We start from the raw sequence: 20,153 nt of genomic DNA on the forward strand, positions 1-20,153 counted from the left end.
ATGTATATTAGTATCAGTATACTATATGATATATTAATATATAACTTATATTTTTTTTATAGAGTATAAAGTACATTATAATATTATAGTTATTTTTAATATGTAGTATTTTTTTTAATTTCAATAATACTTGCTTGAATTACATAAAATGATAAATATAAAATAATTTTTTTATAGAGTATAAAGTATTTTATAATATTATAGTTATTTTTAATAGGTATTATTTATATAATATAAATAATTATTAATAAATATATGTAAAAAATTCGGTTCTACGGTTTGGTCCGGATCAGTACAAGACGGATCGGTTCTAATACAATTATGGTACGGTTTTTACTAAAGAACCAGTACCATATTGTAATAGAAAAAAAAATTCGGATTAGTTCAATTCAGTTATAAAAAATTTCGGTTATTTCGGTTATGGTACTTTTCGTTATGGTTATTCGGTTCAGGCGGGAATCACCGAGATCCATGCTCAACCCTAATAGTAAGTGATATTGCTATTATTGCGAAATCTTATATATCTTAATCTTAATATAAAGTATTTTCTTTTCAATCTCATATTCTTCACTTTTTAGATATTTTACATTTATCTAACTTGAATTTTGAAGTCAACAGAGTGAAATGTGGATGTTAGATCATACAGTGTATTTGAAAAAATTTTAATTTAATTAAAATTTTGGATTGAATTTAAGTTTATATTTATAAATAATAATTAAATTGAAAACCAAGCTAAAATAAATCAAAGCTGGAATTTATATAAGTTAATATATTATTATGAAAAACTTTTAGCTATTTTATTATATTACACTTTGATTGTGGTTCATTTACACTCCTACTTATTCTCACATTTAAATTTTCGATTCACAAATTTTAAGTCAACCGCATCTCTCACACTTAAAATTAGATTTATATTTTAATGCTATATAAATTTTATAATTTCTTATTTTAGTGCTAGCAATCTGTAAATATTATTATGTTAGCAATAACAGATATTTTAATAGTTTATATTTGAACATTAAATTATTATATTTATAAGTGGATTCAATTGCAAAGTAAGTTGTTCAAGAATGTTATTGCAATTATATCTAATTACAATTTTTATACCAGTTTCATTTAGATGTCAATTATATTTTTTTAATGTATTAATTAAAAATAAGATTTAAAATTGTATTTTCTCTAAACGTTAGAACTGAAAATATCAGCGAATCGAATTGTGTTGAACCGAAAAAATTGGTTCAATATGGTATAGTGCCATTTTATGTTTGATACGGTAGTGATTTAATTTTTTTTTAAAAAAATAAAATTTAATACGATACTGATAATTTATAAATAACGGAATTGAATAGATTCGTGCTCAGCTCTAATCCTAAGTTATAGAGATTGGCAAGTGAATGCTATTCTGAGACATGTCAACATATATATTTCATTATTTAATCAATTATACATAAGAAAATAATCATCCTAAAAGATTTTATAAGTATATACCCAAGACTTGATAAACGTACATGTATCTAAACTTTATTATAAACTTAGAGAGACTAAATTTTATTTTCCTGGACGTTAGGTGAATAGGCATTTTTGGTTGCTAAAAGTTTCCAAATTAATCTTAGAAATTGATTTCCAAAACCTGGAAAAAATATGTTCATAATAGAAGGAGTTCCATTATGTGATAATTGCTCTTTCAGAGATTGAATCATTCTGAAGCGTCATGTTGTCCATGAGTTTCTACATTTGGCTTCTTAATTTGCAAGACATGGCAAATTGATAAACAAAGTGACAAACTCTACTTGCAAAGCTCATTAGGTGTAATATCACAATGCAGACCTAACTAATTCCATATATAGTTTGGCAATAATCAGAGAGAAAAACAACTTGGTTGATCGGTTGCCCTGCAGACTAACATCCTCCTAAATACTCGCCACACCATCTCAGAAGAACACTAGGCTAGCATAATCTGAGATTAATGGTAATGATTATAGTAATAGGATCATATGCCACAAAGATTCCGGATACAGTTCAACGATCATTGCGAGATTAATGTTAGAAATTGATTTAAGAAGCTGGACAACTTTGAAAAGTATTTTCGTAGCAGGAGTTCCATATCTGAATGCAACCTTCGGAATAGTTGCTGTATCAGAGATTGATGTTGCCAAAGAGTTTCTACAAGTATAGGATGAACAGCCCAAAACTGCAATATGACAATTGCATTGCAGACCTGACTAATTCCATACACAGTATAAAAATTCAACTTGTTGATCAGTTGCAGATATCTCAGACTAATAACTGTCCCCATCATCTCCTAAGCTTAATGCTAATGATTGTATGCGCAGTAAAGGATTCCAAATTACAGTTCAACACTGCAAAAGACCAACTAGCTAGCTTCCTCAGTTGCTTTTACTTCGTGTATGGATGTTTCTCCGTGAAGTTATGCTACTTGGCGAACTATCATCGTCTAGGGGGGGCCCGAAAGCTCCTGTTGATTCCTCACTGGTAGTACATTGATTATCTTCACCCACATTGGATTCATGATCACTGGCAACCGCCTTCGGTATAGTACCATGTTGAGTACTGCAGAAACAAACCACTGTTAGCTACATTTGATGAATTAGAATTGAGTCACGTGAGAATTAATTAAATTCATGCATGAACTGAAGGATTGGAGAATAATAAACACACAAAAGAATCAATTAAGCAGCTAAATACTACTTCTCTGTAGTTACCCAAATTCAATCAATACCCTATTACAAGAATCAATTCAATCTATTCAAGATCAATTGTACTACAACTGTGTCTTGATTTTTTAAAATCTTTCAACCAAAGAAAGAAACACCCAAACACGACTTATCAGAAAGAATCTAACCACAATTAATAGAATACCCAATTACAAGAATCAACTCAAGAATCATTCTAAAGCACTTCAATCTACGCTATACCCTGCTATTCTTGATTCTTTAGACAAATACTCTAATCCGCAATTTTTTCTTGCTTAACTAAGAATCTCAAAACCGATATAAACACCCAAAACATAATGAATTCAAACGAAGCTAAACAATGAAGAATCTCCAAGAAACTATTAATAAAAAACACCGATAGTAAAGAAAACAGAAAAAAGGAATCCAAGAAACTAAGTACTCAAAGCCAAGAAAACCAAGAGACATGAATAAAAGAGAAATTTGATACCAAGATAACCTAACTCAAGAAAGGCCTAAAATGAGATTAATTAATCAATGCAACGAGTAGAGTAATATAACAAGTTATTAACCATCACAAGGAAACAGAACGTACTGGTTAAACAAGTAATCAGAATTCCAAGCATTTTCCTCTTCATCCCATTCATAATGATGCCTGATCAAAGAAGCATTCACGTCGCCCTGATTATGTGTCAACCTTACACGGAACATGTCACCAACCTTTGCCACAAGTGTGCCTGCTCTCCAAGCATTATTGCTAAAGGCATCAACCTTATCATCCTTGTGAAAATTCCATTCGTTTCCATCAGGTGGTTCAGGCCTCATAACCGCACTGTTAACCACCTCATTCAGATGCTTTGTTCGTGCTGCATCAGTGAAGACGGAACGGTACTTTACCATGTATTGGTTCTGTCCAACTATACCACTAATTATTGCTGAGTAGTATGATCCATCGTGCCCTCCTTCGCGCTTGTCAATCTCAACGACTTCATTTTCTACATATTGGTAACTCATTTTTCTGGGTAAGTTAAGGAAAAAAGAATTAATGGGAGATTTGAAGGAGAAATATAATTTTTCTCCAAGAAACGGGTGAAAGCTTTTCTTGATCTTGAGCCCGCCTAGCCAACAGATATATATGTATATTCAAAAACGAGTAATTACTAATTACTCCCTTTTTATTACATTGAATTCTTTATATTTTTACAAAATTTAATATTAGCCTCCCTCTATTTAAAGTTATTATAACGGACTAAATTATTATAAAAGATCTTAACAACTATCAAGTTTTTTCATAATTAATTTTTTATCAAATTGGAATAAAATGATTAATTTTAGTGAAGATAACAGTTAATTTTATAAAAAAGTTAGATTTAGTATTTAACAAAAATAAATAATTAATATTGTTTTATTTTATTTGCTTTACTTTTTAGCACAAGCTAATTCTAAAAATTTAAATATTAGAAATATTTATATATTTAGTGTAATAATATTAAATCATTATATGATTTAATTTTAAAATATTAAAATAAAATAAACATCGATAATTAGATATTATTTTTGTTATTATTTTGTTAGATACGATGATTAATTTATACTAAAAGTGAAAATCTCACTCTAACTTAATAAAAGAATAAATTATATTTGAGTTTAATATTGGATAAAAAAATTCGAAAAATAAATATAGATTTCCCCATTAAAAGTTTGAATTTTTTTTGTCTATTCTAAATGAAACCATCAGATGATATAATATATACATATTAATTATAACATTTAATATCGCTCTTCTTTTTATAACATTAAGAATATTTACCATCCATGTAATAATTAAGTAATGCAAGTTATTCTCAAATAAATCATGTATGATTTGTAATGGAGATCATATAGATTTCTGTTATGATGGGTGGCTGATTCATTTCCTAGAAGTTGTTGTATTCTGCTAATTGTTATTGGTGCTGCCAACTTTATAAGTGATTGGTGTAGATTATGCCAATTAAGTTGAAGGCCATTATAATTTAGAAGAAAAAAATAAAAGCAAATAATGGTCTCAAAAAAGGTAGAATAAAAAGGAAGAGGCAATGAGGAGAATATGATATTTATTTTTAGATTGATTCTTTAAGTTTGAAAAATTACTGTTATTATGGTGATGGGCATATAAAATTATATCTCAAGATCTAGAGGAAAATTTAAATTCAAATTTTTTTTCTTATCTAAACGCATCTTGAAGTTTTGACAAAGATCAAAATTTGAATTCTTTAGAACTTCTCTATCTTGATTGATCCCCGATTAAGAGAGGCGAGTGAGAAATTTATAAAGTCAGTCAATTGTTTCTTTCTTTTTTTTAGGAAAATTCTTGCATGTGCTTCCTTCAAACTAATGAAAATCCCTTTAATGTAAAATATTTTGTAAAGAATTTCCCAGAACTGGAGAAGTTTGAGCAAGTGTTTTTCTTCTTAAAAAGAAAAATACAGAAAATTGGGGCATTTTACTCTCGTTTGAAGACGAGCTATTGCCCAATTTGTCTCTCAGACACCAAATTATTCCAAGCTTTAAATTTCGATTGAATTTCTGCATGTGGCTTCTTTGCAAGACATGATAAATTTGATATTACCTTTACTAAGACAAACACACACATCCTTCACCATGAAAACCAAGATTGTTGTTTTTGCACATTTACGGTAATAATAATAACCATAAATATTAAGGAAAGACCGGCTTAGATAGCAAAAACCCTTAATCGTGATTAAAATTTGCGAAAGGAAGAGTGTTTATTGAGTTCACACAAGAATGAATAGTAAGTATCATGGCACAAGGCCAGATGGGGTGATTCCCATTTCCCTCAGGATTCCAGAACACTCAGGAACAGCTTGTTGCTTTAGGAAGCCAATGGGATTGGCAGAGCGTGTAGGACTAGCAATGCCATTGTGATTTGTGAGAGTAATTTGAGCTGCTTTCTTGACAAAGGGGTCTTGGTTTATCTCATTACAGTCAGGGTCTGGGGATTTTAATGGGATAATCTCGCAAAGCTCCTCCTCATGCTCTCCATTCACCGGAATGTGGTATGTCCCGGTCGCGTCAGTCTCTGCTTCCGCGCTAAAGGTTATAGCTCCACCTTCACGGTCCTTGCATTCCAGGCGCACTCTTGCACCTAAAACAACATTTTGCTAGAAATAATCAGGTTTATGAATCGCTACTCAGGTTTTGCTATGCTATAACAATAGCAATATATTTTGAAACTGATTATGCATTGGGGAGTTGTAATATTATAGTTGCATTCACAAGTAATTTAATCATAGGAAGTGTTTTGAGTTAGGATGGGAATTGAGAATGTACGTACCTTTGATGTATGAGGTAGCTTTGGTTATGAACTGAACACGGCAGGTGTCGCAATAAACCTTGCCCTCCACGGTGAAGTGAGATTCACCGTGGGCTATGCTAAGGAGACACAAGAAACAAATGGCAGATGCTAGAAAAAAGATGATATTGTTAATAGAGTTGGCCATTCTTATTCCTCTGGTAATTTAATTCTTCTGGAATTCGGATGGAGATCAGTAAAGAACTTTCCCTTTATAATGGGAAAAATATTTAAGAGTTTAATTTGAAGGAATTGTTTGATTTGTGAGGTTGTCATTTCATTATTAATTATGTGGTTATAAAACATTGCTTTGACCCGCTATTCTCTCTCTTCAAGACCTAAAAGCATTACGGTGGATTTATTTAAAGAATAATAACATAACTAAAAATAGGTAGCACAAGTAAGAAATGAAGTTTTTAATTTCTTGCACGCCTTAAGGAGGGTCCTCTTTTTACTCCCCTTCAGTTTCTTTGTTTGTTTCTCTTCTTATATTTATATATATTAGGATTGTTTTTAAAACGGCTGGCGAAGCTACCAGAGGTACACCACTACTATTGCTGGGTCAGAAGACGTTATTCTTTCTAGTGGAATTCGAGATACATCAGTTGAATATGATAGCAAGCTTGTAATTGTAATTGAGGGCTTTAAAAGCAAAAGGATCCAGGAGATTTGTTGGTGGTAGACATTTTGAGTTTCAGCACACAATAAGTTACTGATGAGGAGAAAATTGGATCCTTTAGGAGACAAATACCCATAACAATAAGCAGAAAAGAACAACTTCTATGAAATGAATCAGCCATCCATCGCAATAGAAATCGATCTGATCTCCATTACAAATCAAACATAACTACTTATTTGAGAATAACTTGCCTACCCCCAGCATGCCATAATCAATTAGACGGATGATAAATATTCTTCATGTTACATACTCCCAACTTTAACCTCCATCTTGTCTTTGACATAATTCAGAGCCTTGGCCTTATTTCTTCCCCAAAGAGCAGGAGTCCCAAGATATTTATCATTATCCCTAATACATCCAACACCTAAAATACTAGCAATTGGGATCCTGATCCCAAAAGGGTCAGAATTAGCCAAAACAATACCATACTTAGCAAAATTAAACAATTGGCCAGAAACAATTTGATATTCCTCAAGGATTTCCTTAACTTTACTAATTTCCTCCATAGAAGCAAAAAAAAACATAGTATCAGCAAATAACATATGAGAAACGGTATATTGATCTTAATCCCCTGAATAGTTTTGGAATTAACTTTACTAATGAAGGAGATTAGTAAGGGTAAGACAGCAAGCAGTTTGATTGTTATAAACTAAAGATTGCAAGAACGGCCTAAGACCTCAGCAATAATTTTACGATCAACGTTGCATAAAATTGATTAATAGAAGAACCACAAAAGCAATCGATCTGGGTCAAGGGATTGAAACTCCCGAGATTTCTACTATTTTCTTGTTCTGAATTGCGCACCTTAGGGATTACGACTATGTTAGTCCTATTAGAAGCCTTAAGTAGACAGCCTCTTTGGAAGGATTGATCCAGTGACTGGAAAATATCATTTTTAATCTATCTTTGGAAAAAGGCTGCAGGATACCCATCAGCATCAGAGGCCTTATATCTCTCCATAGAAAAGACAGCACCCTTTACATCGTCTTCTATAGTATCTGCAATTCATATCCTCAGCCACAAGGGGATAAATGCAAGAGAGGATTGTGTTAATATTAAGAGAAGATTGACCAATATAAACACCCTTGAAGTGATTAACCACTTCTTCTTGAATAGCACGAGGGTTATCAATCCATTCTCCAGTTCTAGATTTAAGTGTGACAATCTGATTTCTAATCCTCCCTTAATAGCGGCAGAATGAGCAAGAGTAGTTAGTAATTTTTGTCGTATTCTTTGAGCCAATTAACGTTAATGGAGCTATTGGTAAGCAGCCAACATTAGCCATTTGCATAGGTAATAGTTAACTATTAAGGTTAATAATCTAATAACTTTTTATGTATAGTTTTGTCAAAATTGTGAAAAAAATTACACTAAGTGTTAGGATAAAAAGCTTCAAATAGGAGATAATAGAATTCCACGACTGATGAGAATTTTACAGAGTATCAACTGCTGATTAATAGATTTCCTCTAGTTGGATGTAAAAAGCTATCAGATGCGAAAAAAGAGAAAAGGTTTCAAAGAAGATATTTCAAAAGCTGAGAGGTCTTTCTTCCATTTTTGTTTAAAATTTATCTTGAATTATGTTTGTGATCGAAACTCCTAATTTATGTCAAAAAAAGAAAAAAAACTTTTACAACCACTCAACAAGTTAATTAGATTGAATGGATTGAGGCTAACAAATAACCTCGAACATGGCTAGATGAATTTAAACTTTTAAATTTTTATAATTATATATTTGGTTTAAATTTATAAAAGAATTTATTTCATTTAAGAAAAAATTCAAGGAATAAGATAAAATAGAAATAATAAAGTTGAAAGAGGTATTTTGATGCTATGAAATGTATTAACTTAGTAATATATAATTCATTTGGAAATTCTACCTATTTTGTTAGAATTTAATTAACTAAAATTAATTTCACACAAATTTAATTATTTAAAATACTAAATTAATTTTCACACTATTTAAAGTATATAAATTTTAGATTCATAAATTAATTTTATAAATCTTATAGACTTCCACCAACAGAAGAGAAGAAATGGAATTATAAGATGCAAAATAATTGTTCTGTCTTTTTAATTAAAAGAATGGAATGTTTATTCTATCAGCAACAATACAAAAACAAGAGAAAAACACTTGTAGGCGATCTTTCCAATCCTCTTCAAATTTGGTCAACAGCAATGGAGACGCATGCTTTCAGGAAGCAAATAAGCTGGCAGTCCAAACACAAGACATTATCACGAAAACAACTACTGAATTCTTGAATTTCTTGGAAACTAGGAATTCCTAGACGTATCCAATTTTCTCTTGGTTATGGCATAATTGCTGACCACCATTGGCTCCACTGCAGTATGATAAAGGATAAGATAAACTAGCCATACAAACTTAAGGTCACAACTCACACCACGGATTAACAACTCAAACCAAAATAACAATAATAATAACAACAAAAGAAAGTTTGCTAAATGAGGAAACAACCCACCGCCGCATCTTCACCTCCATTAGCTTTATCATCGTGCTTGTGCGTTTCCTCAGCTGTAGTTGCAGGGAACTAAGATGAAAGATCAACAAAAGAGGGGGGAAAGCAAGTACAAGCACAAGACTAACTCATTTGAATTGCAAAATTTATGAGACATATGGTTCCCTTAAGTTGCAGCTAGTCCTGTACAAATATTCTACTTATATGAATACTAATTCCTGCCAGTACTATTACCACATCCTAACAGATCCATGATCTTAGCCTTCTGCAACATATGACTTTTGCATGAAAATCGCAATACATAACTGAATGCAGCAGTATTTGAACACTCATATAAGTAACTAAGAAACAACCCCTACCAAATGATCAGATAAACCTCCTCACACAAGATCATCATCCAGTGGTTAATCAAGCAATTTTAAAGTGGGATACTCCCAACAAACTTAAGACACATTTTCGCTGCATAAAGTAACAAGTGAGCACAGGCCCTGGGAGAAAAGATAGCACCTGAGAGATAGTGCTTACAAGGCAAAAATTATAACGCAAGCTGATGTTGAATGAATGACATAATTGTCCTTCAAAGCAATGTCAATAAGGAAGTGCATCTGAATTAATCATTTACTCTGTTAGGGATTAATTACCTCCATCCTCCGGGGTGTCAGAGGTCCATAATATCAGATTGTCCCTCGAAAGCTGCATGATCAATGTGTTATCTTTGTAAGATTCCTCACTCGAAGTATCCAACTCAGAGATAGCTTCATCAAAAACTTGCTTGGCAAGGTGACAAGCCCTGGGAGAAAAAAGATTCGACATCCATTCCAAAAGGAGATATTCTATAAATCCAAACTCCTGAACAAAGATGATAATATGGATACCTTTCAGGTAAATGTAAAATTTCGTAGTAGAAAACTGAGTAGTTCAAGGCCAAACCCAGCCGAATGGGATGTGTAGAAGGTAAATTAGCTTCCACCATAGTAAAAGCTGTCTGCAAATAATTGGTGAAACGAATCGGATATTTCAAACTGAGTTAGTACAATTTTGAAATAAGATAACCATCTTAGTATGGAGTATTACAACACAAACATTTTACAAAAAAAAAAAAAAAAAAAAACAACTAAAATATAATAAAACAAAACCAACCGAAGGGAGCCACTAACAATACATACAAAATCAAAAGAATTTAAAAAGCACTCACATCTTAAAATAAAACACGTTTGATTCAGCAGTAGCAGAAGAATGAATAAGATGGTCATCAATCACAGTCATGATATCACTGCAAATACTTGAAAGTTCTGATTCAACTTTCTTTCTATATCCTTTTATGCTTTTCACATAACTTTCATTTCCTTTAGCTTCCCCCTTTTGCTCAATTGCAATAATATCCTCCACGACGCTCTTCGTGCACCGGTTACGTTTTTATAACCTACTGAAAGTAGGTTTCTCTCCTCTACTGTCGATTCTACATCTAGTTTCGCTACTTTCTTCATTGCCTCCGCCATTTCTACATTTAAGTCAAAGCCCTAAAGTTTAACTAACACTTTGTTTGGTTTGCATTAATTGTTATTGCAGGAATTTTAGAACTGAAACTACAAGTTACTATTTCAAGAAATGAACATCAACGAGTCTTTTTTTTTTTTTTTTTGAAATAAAAAAGAAAAGAATGAATAATCTAGTATCGCAATAAATGAACAAATAGATATATAAGCTACTGTTTATCGTTTACCCTCGTAGCGTTCGGCTTGCTCGGCGAGTTTAGCGGTGTAAACCAAGCTGTCGCGTTCGGTGAGGGCAGACATGATTGATGATCGATTTGATTCGATATCTGTTATATTTGAAAATGAGGAGAGGTTCGCTTCTCGCTCTAAGTCGCGCTTTCTCTGAACAATTCAAAATAAACGTTTACGAACCAGCTAAACATAGCAGCGTGTATTTAACACGTCCGGCGGGATTTGTAATACTTTGTTTTTAATTTGAGAGTAACGCAAGGTAAATAGTGAAGGATTTTTTTAAAATATTTTTTCATTTATTTTCTTCTTAATTATATGTAGTTTATTTATTTATTTATTTTATATAATTCATAAATAATAAAATAGTCATCTCTCACGTTTCATGATATGGTTTGTATTTGATATTTGGTAAATTAATATTTTTATTAAATATTAATTACTAAAATTGATTTTATTTTCCATTAAATATTAATTATATCATTATTTTAAAACTAAAATATTTAATAATAGTTAATAGTTTAAATTTTTATTATTTATTATAAAATATAATATTAAAAATAAAAAAATACTTATATATCATTCTTTCCAATAATTATTGTTTTTAGCAATAAATCCACTTTTCAATTTTGAATATATGTATTATATTATATGAATTTTAGATATATATTTAATAAATTTATAGTTTGTTCACGATGAATCTGTTATTATTTAATTTGTATTAATTTATTTGTTGTACAAGCGGTATATTCATTACTTATAAAGTGTATATTCATCTATTATTAGTGTCTGGTTCATTAAACATAAATTTTAGGTTCATTATCTATAAAATGTATATTCATATGTTAGTAGTTTAGATTCATTAAATATAAACCTCAGGTTCATACTTAATGTTAAATTTACTAAACATAACTTTTAGATTCATTATCTATAGTGTATATTTATATATTATTATGTCAGGTTCATTAAATATAAATTTCAAGTTCATTACTTATAAAGTGTATATTTATATGTTATTAGTTCATGTTCATTAAATATAAACTTCAGGTTCATTAAACATAAATTTCAGATTCATTACTTATAAAGTGTATATTCGCCTATTATTAGTGTCATATTTATTAAATATAACTTTTAAGTTCATTACCTATAAAGTGTATATTTATTTATTATTAATGTCATGTTCATTAAACATAAATTGTATATTCATTAATTTTTATTGATGAATCTATCTTAACAAATGAATATATTTTTATTTAATTTTTAAATTTTTAGACTATAATCTATAAATTTCAGATATACATATGATAAACCTATAATTTATAACATATGAATTTACAAATTATTTTATAAATTTAAATTATAATAGTGATGTTTGGATTTAAATTAAAAAATGACAAGGAAGATAAAAATAAAATTATTTATATTTTTTAGAAATATAAAATTACTTTTCATTGTGTTTATTTTTACTTATGTTGATTAATATTTTTTTAATTTTAATATATAGTATTTTCATACTAGCATATTATTAAAAAATAAATTTATGTGAAAAGAATTATAAAATATATTAAAATATAAAAATTGAAATAAAAATATAATAATAAAATTATTAGTATTTAATATAAAATGTAAAGTTTGAATGTAGTAAAAAAATTATTTTAGAGTATAATAATTTATGTGTCCTGCAATGAATTTAAATTTGTGATGTTAGTTTATTTATTTCTTTTTAAGTAATTAGATATTTAATCATATTTATAAATCCAACTTTATAATTACAAAAACGTTTAACTTAATTATCTGTTAACACACACATATATTTAGTTTTGAATATATGATGCATCGTGTACCCATATTCAGAATATAACAATCTGACCCGGGGCCAGGAGCAGGACTGTTGAGGGCGGCTTAATTCTGGACCGGGCGCGCTATTTGAATGTGGGTAGCACGACACGATGTAGCAATGAAACGATTTTTATTTTTTTATCAAATTACTATTTTAATCTCTTTTTTTTAAGTAAAATAAATTATGGCTTCACAATTGTCAATCTTTTAACGACTAAAAATTTATTATTTAAAATTTTAAAGATAAAAATTTATATTATTATTTTAATAAAGAAATCGGAGTATATTAAAAGTAAAAAGTGAGGATGGTTTTATTTATATTTCAAATGAGAGGACGAAAATGCAATTAAAGTGAAAATTAAGGAGGAAATGTAATTGCTCTTCTTCTTTTCTTTTTATTTTTCATTTTTTCGGTTAAGATTTAAAAAGGAGCAAAAGAAAAGAAAAGAAAAATGTTAGGGGCATTGGATGCCTCAAAGATTCAATTCCAAAGGCTTGATCTTTAAATATCAGCTTTTTAACTGGATTGTGCTTTGGAATATTAACTTTTTTATGCCTGCTTTTTGGATGCTAATCTTAAGACTCCACAAGGTCATGCTTGGCTTGCCTAAGAACATATGAACACCGAACTTGCCAGGACATAGAAACAGTATTAACTCTACGCCAAGCAATTCGCTTATCAGACTAAAAACTGTAGCAAGCCGAAACGTTTTGCAGACAAAGAATAATCTTTTTTTTCCTTTTTTATAAGACGGAATTCCCTCAATTTTATATTTTCTAATAATTTTATTTAATTATTTTAAAATTTTAAAATAAATATATATGTTTTTGATTTATTTATAAAAATATTTTTTCTAATAATTTTTTAAATTTTACAATAAAAAAATGACGTTTAATTTTACTTAATAACATAAAAATTAATATGTAAGAAAAGATTTATTACATTTAAAAATAAAATCACGTGAAAGAATATACATTTATAAAAATTTTAATAGTTATATTATTAAATTCAAAATAAATTATTTTTATTTTTATTAATTCATAATTATTATTTTTTTAGCAAGCACAGTCGACTTCCTACATTATTTTATTCACTGTCAAATTTTAAAAAGTATCATCATAAAATATTTTTGAAAACAAACTAAAAGGATAGATACTTGTTTTAAAATTTTAAAAAAATTGATAAAATTGTTAAAAAAGTGTAAAGTTCAAGATTTAATTTGTAATTAGAACTTTTATAAATCTATATTGTGCAAAAATTCTGCATGTTTATAAGTACAAATGCACTAGCATGTAGCTCCTAATAGCTACAAGCTAGCAGTAATTAGTGGGGAGGACGAGCATTCCTGCTGCTTTAGGCTGTCTGCAACATGAGCAATTACTCCAGCCCCAGCATTATGAAGCCACTCATTCTTCACCTGAAATTGGAACAAAATTCAAATCAACAACTGAGGAAGAAAGATTTAACCATATGGAAAAATCAAACAGAGCCAATACATGTATGTTGTTGTGAGCAAAGAAAGGCCAGAGTGCAGAGTGGAAGCTGACATCAACTTTTTTCCATCCCAACTGCTGTAAGCCGCGTATCATTTCCTCTGTTAAGAAAATGTAGTGGTCACTACTCTTGGTCAATTCCATAGAATTTGATCTTCTGCAATAGGATTTTACCTTCCATGAGTTCATGATACTCCACTGTGTTTGCCATACTGGGTTCATTTTGTGCTGCCTCCTTTGCTTTTGCAGCTTCTGGAGGAAAATGAGGGCCGTCAGATGAGAAGGGTGGACAATACTCAACATCCACAACATGCTTGTAACCATCCAAAGATCGCTGAGGGGGCTGCCAGTCAAGGAATAATGACAATGTAAAATTTGCTAGCATACTATGATTTAATAATCAGGTGAATTCTTGCACTTGGGCAGTCCTCATTATATCACAAAAAAACACAAGAATAACACCTCAACAAAATCTTAAATTCTCTTCACTGATGGTGCAATCCATGATGGATACAGTACAATGCAATGGAATACAAATCAACCTCACCTTGACAAGTTCCTTCTCTCTCCTTATGGAGGATGTACGCCAGCCTACCATATCTAGCTAATGTCAAAGAAATGCAGGGAAAGCAGAATATTTGCAAGGAAAATAAACATAGTTTGCTAAGAACAAAGAGAGATATTCAAGTAGGATACGATCATAAGATACATTAGCATACAGGATCCGACATCTAAATACACCAAGGGCAGATCTATCACCAAAGTAGAGAAGAAAATGTTACGGATTTTTATTTTAGAATATAGTCAGCTATAGTGATACATGTTCACTTACAGAAATGGTCCATCTTCACAATCTGAAGCCATCCTTAAAAGCAGGGGCGGCTTATTAGGTTTACCATCAGTAAGAAACAGTTGACTCCCAGTTCGGCCAGTAAAAATAGGAGCAATTGGTGGAGCAAGTTTCTCTAAAATGGGAATTCCCAAGAGAAATGGAAGCTGAGAAAAAAAAAAATAATAAAAGAGAACATAGATCGTTAAATGTTAAAACTTTTCGCAGTTCAGATGTCATATACATCTTCCAACTGTCATCTTATCAGTTTACATCCACTTTTTTTAAAATAATCTCAAGTGATTCATGATATTCATTAACAAAATAAACTCGTAGATTTTCCATGTTTGCTGGGCTGGTTAACTTTTCTTCATTTTGAAAGAAGTTAAGATATGTACTTCGAGAAATTTACTGACACTAGATCTTTGACAAACCAAAGTCATCAAGTTCCATCAAACTTTAATCATGCAGAGCAACTGAAGCTAAGCACATTCTTATCTCAATCAAGTCTTACCTAAATTAAGCACCTTAACTGAAGTTATTCCTCTTAGAATAGTACATTAACTGCAGCTAACAGTATTATCCCATTTAACATGCATTGCTGCCATACCATACTTTGAGACCTAAAGCTGATTGTAAAAAGTGAAAGAAAACCTAAATGACCATGCTAGAATGCTGAATAGCCTCTCATACTAACCTTGGTTCTTCTCACAATGTTTATGCTCAATGGTTACAAGCTAATTATCTTGGGATACTGAAGCCTAACTGAATTTTCTGCTGATGGTTCTTTTTCCCTTTCTGCTTTTTGCAATTTTCCTCCTACTTACTTTAGATGTTTTGCAAACAACATATTTTTGCACAAAGAATGAACAGTAAAATTCTGTAGAAGCATTCTGCTACCTACAGTTCTTTATTTTACATGCTGTAGACTATGTACTGCAAGATTATGACCTACCATTTCTTTTTTGTTAACATAATTAATGTTATAGATGTTGAAAATACTGATCAAGCCTTCGGCCATGTTCATATGTTAAACAGCACTGACTTGTAGGTTATCAAACGCACAAAAAGAAAAATTCAACTCTGACTTATTAGAAAAATCATGCTTTTGCAGTTTCATACCCAAGATTCTTCATATTTCTTACTCAAACTCCAAATGTTGAAATGCAGAGCCTTTAAATCTCATACAAGGCAATAATTCGCATGTAGGTCAAAATCCATTCTTAAGATACATCTAGCAAGAAGCAAATGTGACTTTATTTCCTCTACTGACAAATTCAGAATTAGAAAAAAAGGCACATCTGTGTTGAATCAAAATGTGCAATATCAAGGGGAAGGGAGAAGAAAACCTTCAAGTAAAATGCACACCATAATGGAGCCATGATCAGCATCAGCATAGGAACAAATAATAGAGTAACACAATTAACAGAAATATCCCACAAAATGAACCTGCTTTTTTCCTCTCACTCCAAGATGTGGAGTCGCCAGAGTAACAAAATTGATAGGATCCAACCCAGCAATCGTCCCTCGTCTGGCAGAAGAAGCTGCTTCTACATTAGACACTGTAGAATCAGCAACATCATTGGACTGGCCAGAACTCAATGCATTCTCTGAATAAAGAACAGCAATGGCATATCTCGCAAACAAGCCACCAAGAGAATGTGCTAAAAAGGAAATCTTTTTTAAACTGTCTGTCTTTTCTACAATTTGCATAACCTGTTTATAGAATTTAGGAAAAGCAGAATAACAAGGACAATATCATTGATGATGTCACAGCTCATTCCTAGGAAAATCCAAGAACTGCAAGAAAGTACTAGAGACTAAAACCAAATGTACAAAAATGCAAGTATTTGAAGGCTCACTTCTTCTGCCAGTCGCTTTCCAGCTCCATCAATCCCGGAGAAGGTTTTAGTGTAGGTATTACATGCACTTGCTGCAAACATCCAAAAATAATGATATTTTATAACTAGGATCACAAGTCCCTCCATTAGTTAATTTGCTGTTAATAGGAATGTAATTTCTACCGGAAGCATCAGCTATTCAGACAGATTCTACACTATTCTTTTTGCCCATACTATCCCATGTTAACCAATAGACACCACTTAAGCTCCATTTAACATCGCAGTGCGCTAAAGTGCTTTTCAAAAAAAATAGAGAGAGCATTTGAAAACTGTTATTAGAGAGAATCAAGTTAATTGACCAAAAGCAATTTTGACAAAAACATTTTATACAAAGAATAACAAAAATCAATCTATTAAATTAAAAAAAGTTTCTAAGCCTACTCTTTTTATACCCAACAACAATCATGAACAGGCTTTTTATTATACTAAGCAATATTGTTTTCCCTCTATTGGTGCCCATATATCTTAACCAAGTTCCCCTACCATGTTTTTTGAAGATTTTGATTTTAAACTTTCATGCTTGACAAGAGGGCGTGTACGTGTGTATATATGTATGAAATCACCGCAGAGATCCGGATAAAGGAGAACATGGCAAAAGAGGAGATGAACATACCATATATTAGAAAATTTCTTCCAAGACGCTTTTTTAACTCTGCTTCTACATATATCCAGTCACTTGGGCTGCATTTTGGAACAAAAGCATATACAAATGACACTGTTAGTTGACATCTTTTTCCTAACTCCAAACTTGTGTGCTCAATGACACATTCTCATGCAATAAGAATCAATTTGTTTTATATTTTGCTTGATCCTGATGGAGATTTAATCCTCATCAGTTGTGATTAATTAATTTCACCTGAAAGTGTGCCTTTGCTGCAAATTATACCAAGCACATAATTGATACTTTTACTACTTCTTATTTCTTACTTTGGAGTAAATTGGTTTGTTCAATTAATTGATCAACATATACCTAGCCAAGATGCCATGAACTAGAACAAGAAGATGATCAGGCTCATTATTTCCATTCACAACTCCCTTGGATGATGCAAAGTTTCCTCGAATAGCAGTATTCATAGCTTGAGCTCTGAAGTCTTGATGTCGCCAATTACTATTTACACCTGCAATAAATTTCTATTATCTCAAGCACAGTTGAGCAATATATGCATACATGCGGCATACATTTGAATTACATGCCAAAACTAAATAAAAAGTATTACCTTATTTATCTCAAGCACTGTGGCTTGAATGCAAAGAAAACTAAACTCAGCTTGCTGATTAGATTACGTCAAGAGTCTTATCTGATCCTTATAGTTTTTCTTAAATTTCCAGGTGCTATAAGGATCTATGGATCAAAATTTAAGTTCCTCTTTCTTTTGCTATTTTGGTCCTTACGACATAATTGGATTTAAGTTCACAAGATTCTGAGTCCTTCCATCACTTTTAGTTTTTTTCTTATAGACAGGATAGGTATCTAGAACAGGTAATAATTTACAGAAGATGATGTTAATTTTAAGGGACTCCAAACCAGAAAATCCCCACTGTTGCTTTTCCTTCCACCTGTCTGTCTCTCATCTTAAGACTTGCTAAAATCCCCATTGAAATTTGAGAACCGCTTAGAACAACGTTGCAATAAATTTACTTCGTGTCGAAATCTCAATATTCAATTACTCAACTATAACTAACCTTCATGAACGAAATTAGCAAACATCCAAGAAGAGGTATAAAATTAACTCCAATTCAATCTAAAGACAAAATTATAATGCCAAAAACAAATGATAACCCAGAAAACCAAGTTCAAAAAAGAATAAGAAATTTACCAGAAAAGAAGTTTAGTCCGTGAGAAGAACAGCAAGAACAAGAAGAAGAGGAAGGCAAATGCGAGGAAGAAGCAGAAGCAGGTCCTCCAAAGGCACCATTTCTAAAGTTATTATTATTACTAAAAATCGGGGAATACCCACACCACCGAGCTTGTATAAGAGAAGCCGTTGCCATCTCTTTATATACAGCTAAATAGATAGAGAGAGAAAAAGAGTTTGGAACCAAATTCCCTAAAGTTTCGGATTTCGATGTTGTTATGTCAGCATCATGCCCACAAGAATTGTGGCAGCAAGGGAGGCACTATTATAAATAATCAGTTATATATCAATATCATAAGTAACAATACCCAGAAGAGTAACAAAGCCCATTCCTTTTGTTAAGCTTCGTTGCTGCTGCTGCTGCTGCTGTTGTTCTATTGTGCATCATCAATGACTCAGCTACTTCAGTTCAGGAAAAATGTATCCTTCTAGTGATAAGTTTCCAAGAATGGATAATCTACAGGAATTAAGGATAAATTTGTTCTTTTTCAGAAAAATTCACAGGCAGTGAAGTTATTAGACCACCAAAAAAAAAAAAGAAAAGGTTTCTGAAGCTGGAGGAGAAATATGGAAAAGAGATGGGATTCGATTTTGGTCTCACCGACCAATGGGATTTCAGAGTTGTGAATAAAATCCCGAAGGTCAACATGCAGTTCATAAGAAAAAGAAAATTCCTCAGCTCCAACAGAAAAATCCTATTTTAATTTTTTCATTCATCCCAAATTATAGTTTCTTTTTGTGTTATTAGTTTAATAATTAAAAATTAAAATTATATTTCAATTATTAACATAAATTTTATTATTTAAATTTTAAATATTTTTATTTTAAACTATAAATTTTATTGAATATATTTTTAAATTTTTAGTATTATATTATATTTTTTATTTCAATTTTAATAGCTAAAAACTATATAACAACAATAAATGAGTTTACAAGTCTAATTAGATTAATATGAGTAGTTGATATTAAGATGTTTGATAAGAATATTTAGTAACTATAAAAAGAACTAACATTTTTCATTTATATATAAACTAAAAATAAATTATCTTTTAAAAAAACACATCTTACTTAATATTATTGTTTTGAATTTTAAATTTATATTATTATTAATAAAAATCCATAATTTAGAAAAACTATAATCTAAATATTATAAGATTTAATATTTTAAAAAAGCTAAAATTAACAGTCATATTTTTGAATTGAGTTTTGTATTTTATTAGTGAGGCTAAACAGCAAATTTTGTTAAAACATTTTAAAATATAAAATCCAGTTTTGAAACAATTTCTTTTAATTTTCTTTCTGTTGCTTT

At 30.7% G+C, this 20,153-nt stretch overlaps 2 protein-coding genes and 1 pseudogene across 3 annotated transcripts; all 3 read right to left on the reverse strand.

Annotated features, from left to right (window-relative positions):
- Positions 1-5,406: 5,406 nt before the first annotated feature.
- Positions 5,407-6,250, reverse strand: LOC8259237 (olee1-like protein). Its single transcript, XM_002522531.4, has 2 exons — positions 6,028-6,250; positions 5,407-5,838 (listed from the first exon to the last, which is right to left on the reverse strand). Exons 1-2 carry the CDS (start codon positions 6,191-6,193, stop codon positions 5,492-5,494), a joined length of 513 nt encoding a protein of 170 aa, XP_002522577.2. The 5' UTR covers positions 6,194-6,250; the 3' UTR covers positions 5,407-5,491.
- A 2,524-nt stretch (positions 6,251-8,774) lies between these two features.
- Positions 8,775-11,423, reverse strand: LOC8259235 (annotated as a pseudogene).
- Positions 11,424-13,978: 2,555 nt separating this feature from the next.
- LOC8259234 lies at positions 13,979-19,422 on the reverse strand. 2 transcript variants are annotated; one of them, XM_048374489.1, is made up of 11 exons: positions 18,806-19,422; positions 17,959-18,106; positions 17,602-17,669; positions 16,950-17,020; positions 16,537-16,803; positions 15,091-15,254; positions 14,955-15,010; positions 14,806-14,849; positions 14,433-14,601; positions 14,262-14,359; positions 13,979-14,182 (listed from the first exon to the last, which is right to left on the reverse strand). In XM_048374489.1, the coding sequence occupies exons 1-11, from the start codon at positions 18,978-18,980 to the stop codon at positions 14,072-14,074; spliced, it is 1,371 nt and encodes a 456-aa protein (XP_048230446.1). In that variant the 5' UTR covers positions 18,981-19,422; the 3' UTR covers positions 13,979-14,071. The 2 variants fall into 2 exon arrangements, with proteins under 2 accessions (XP_048230446.1, XP_002522574.1); XM_002522528.4 differs by having other exon boundaries at positions 14,806-14,858; positions 18,806-19,417.
- Between the last annotated feature and the right edge of the window lie 731 nt (positions 19,423-20,153).

Source organism: Ricinus communis, chromosome 5, assembly GCF_019578655.1.
Source record: "Ricinus communis isolate WT05 ecotype wild-type chromosome 5, ASM1957865v1, whole genome shotgun sequence".
Classification (NCBI taxonomy): Eukaryota; Viridiplantae; Streptophyta; class Magnoliopsida; order Malpighiales; family Euphorbiaceae; genus Ricinus; species Ricinus communis.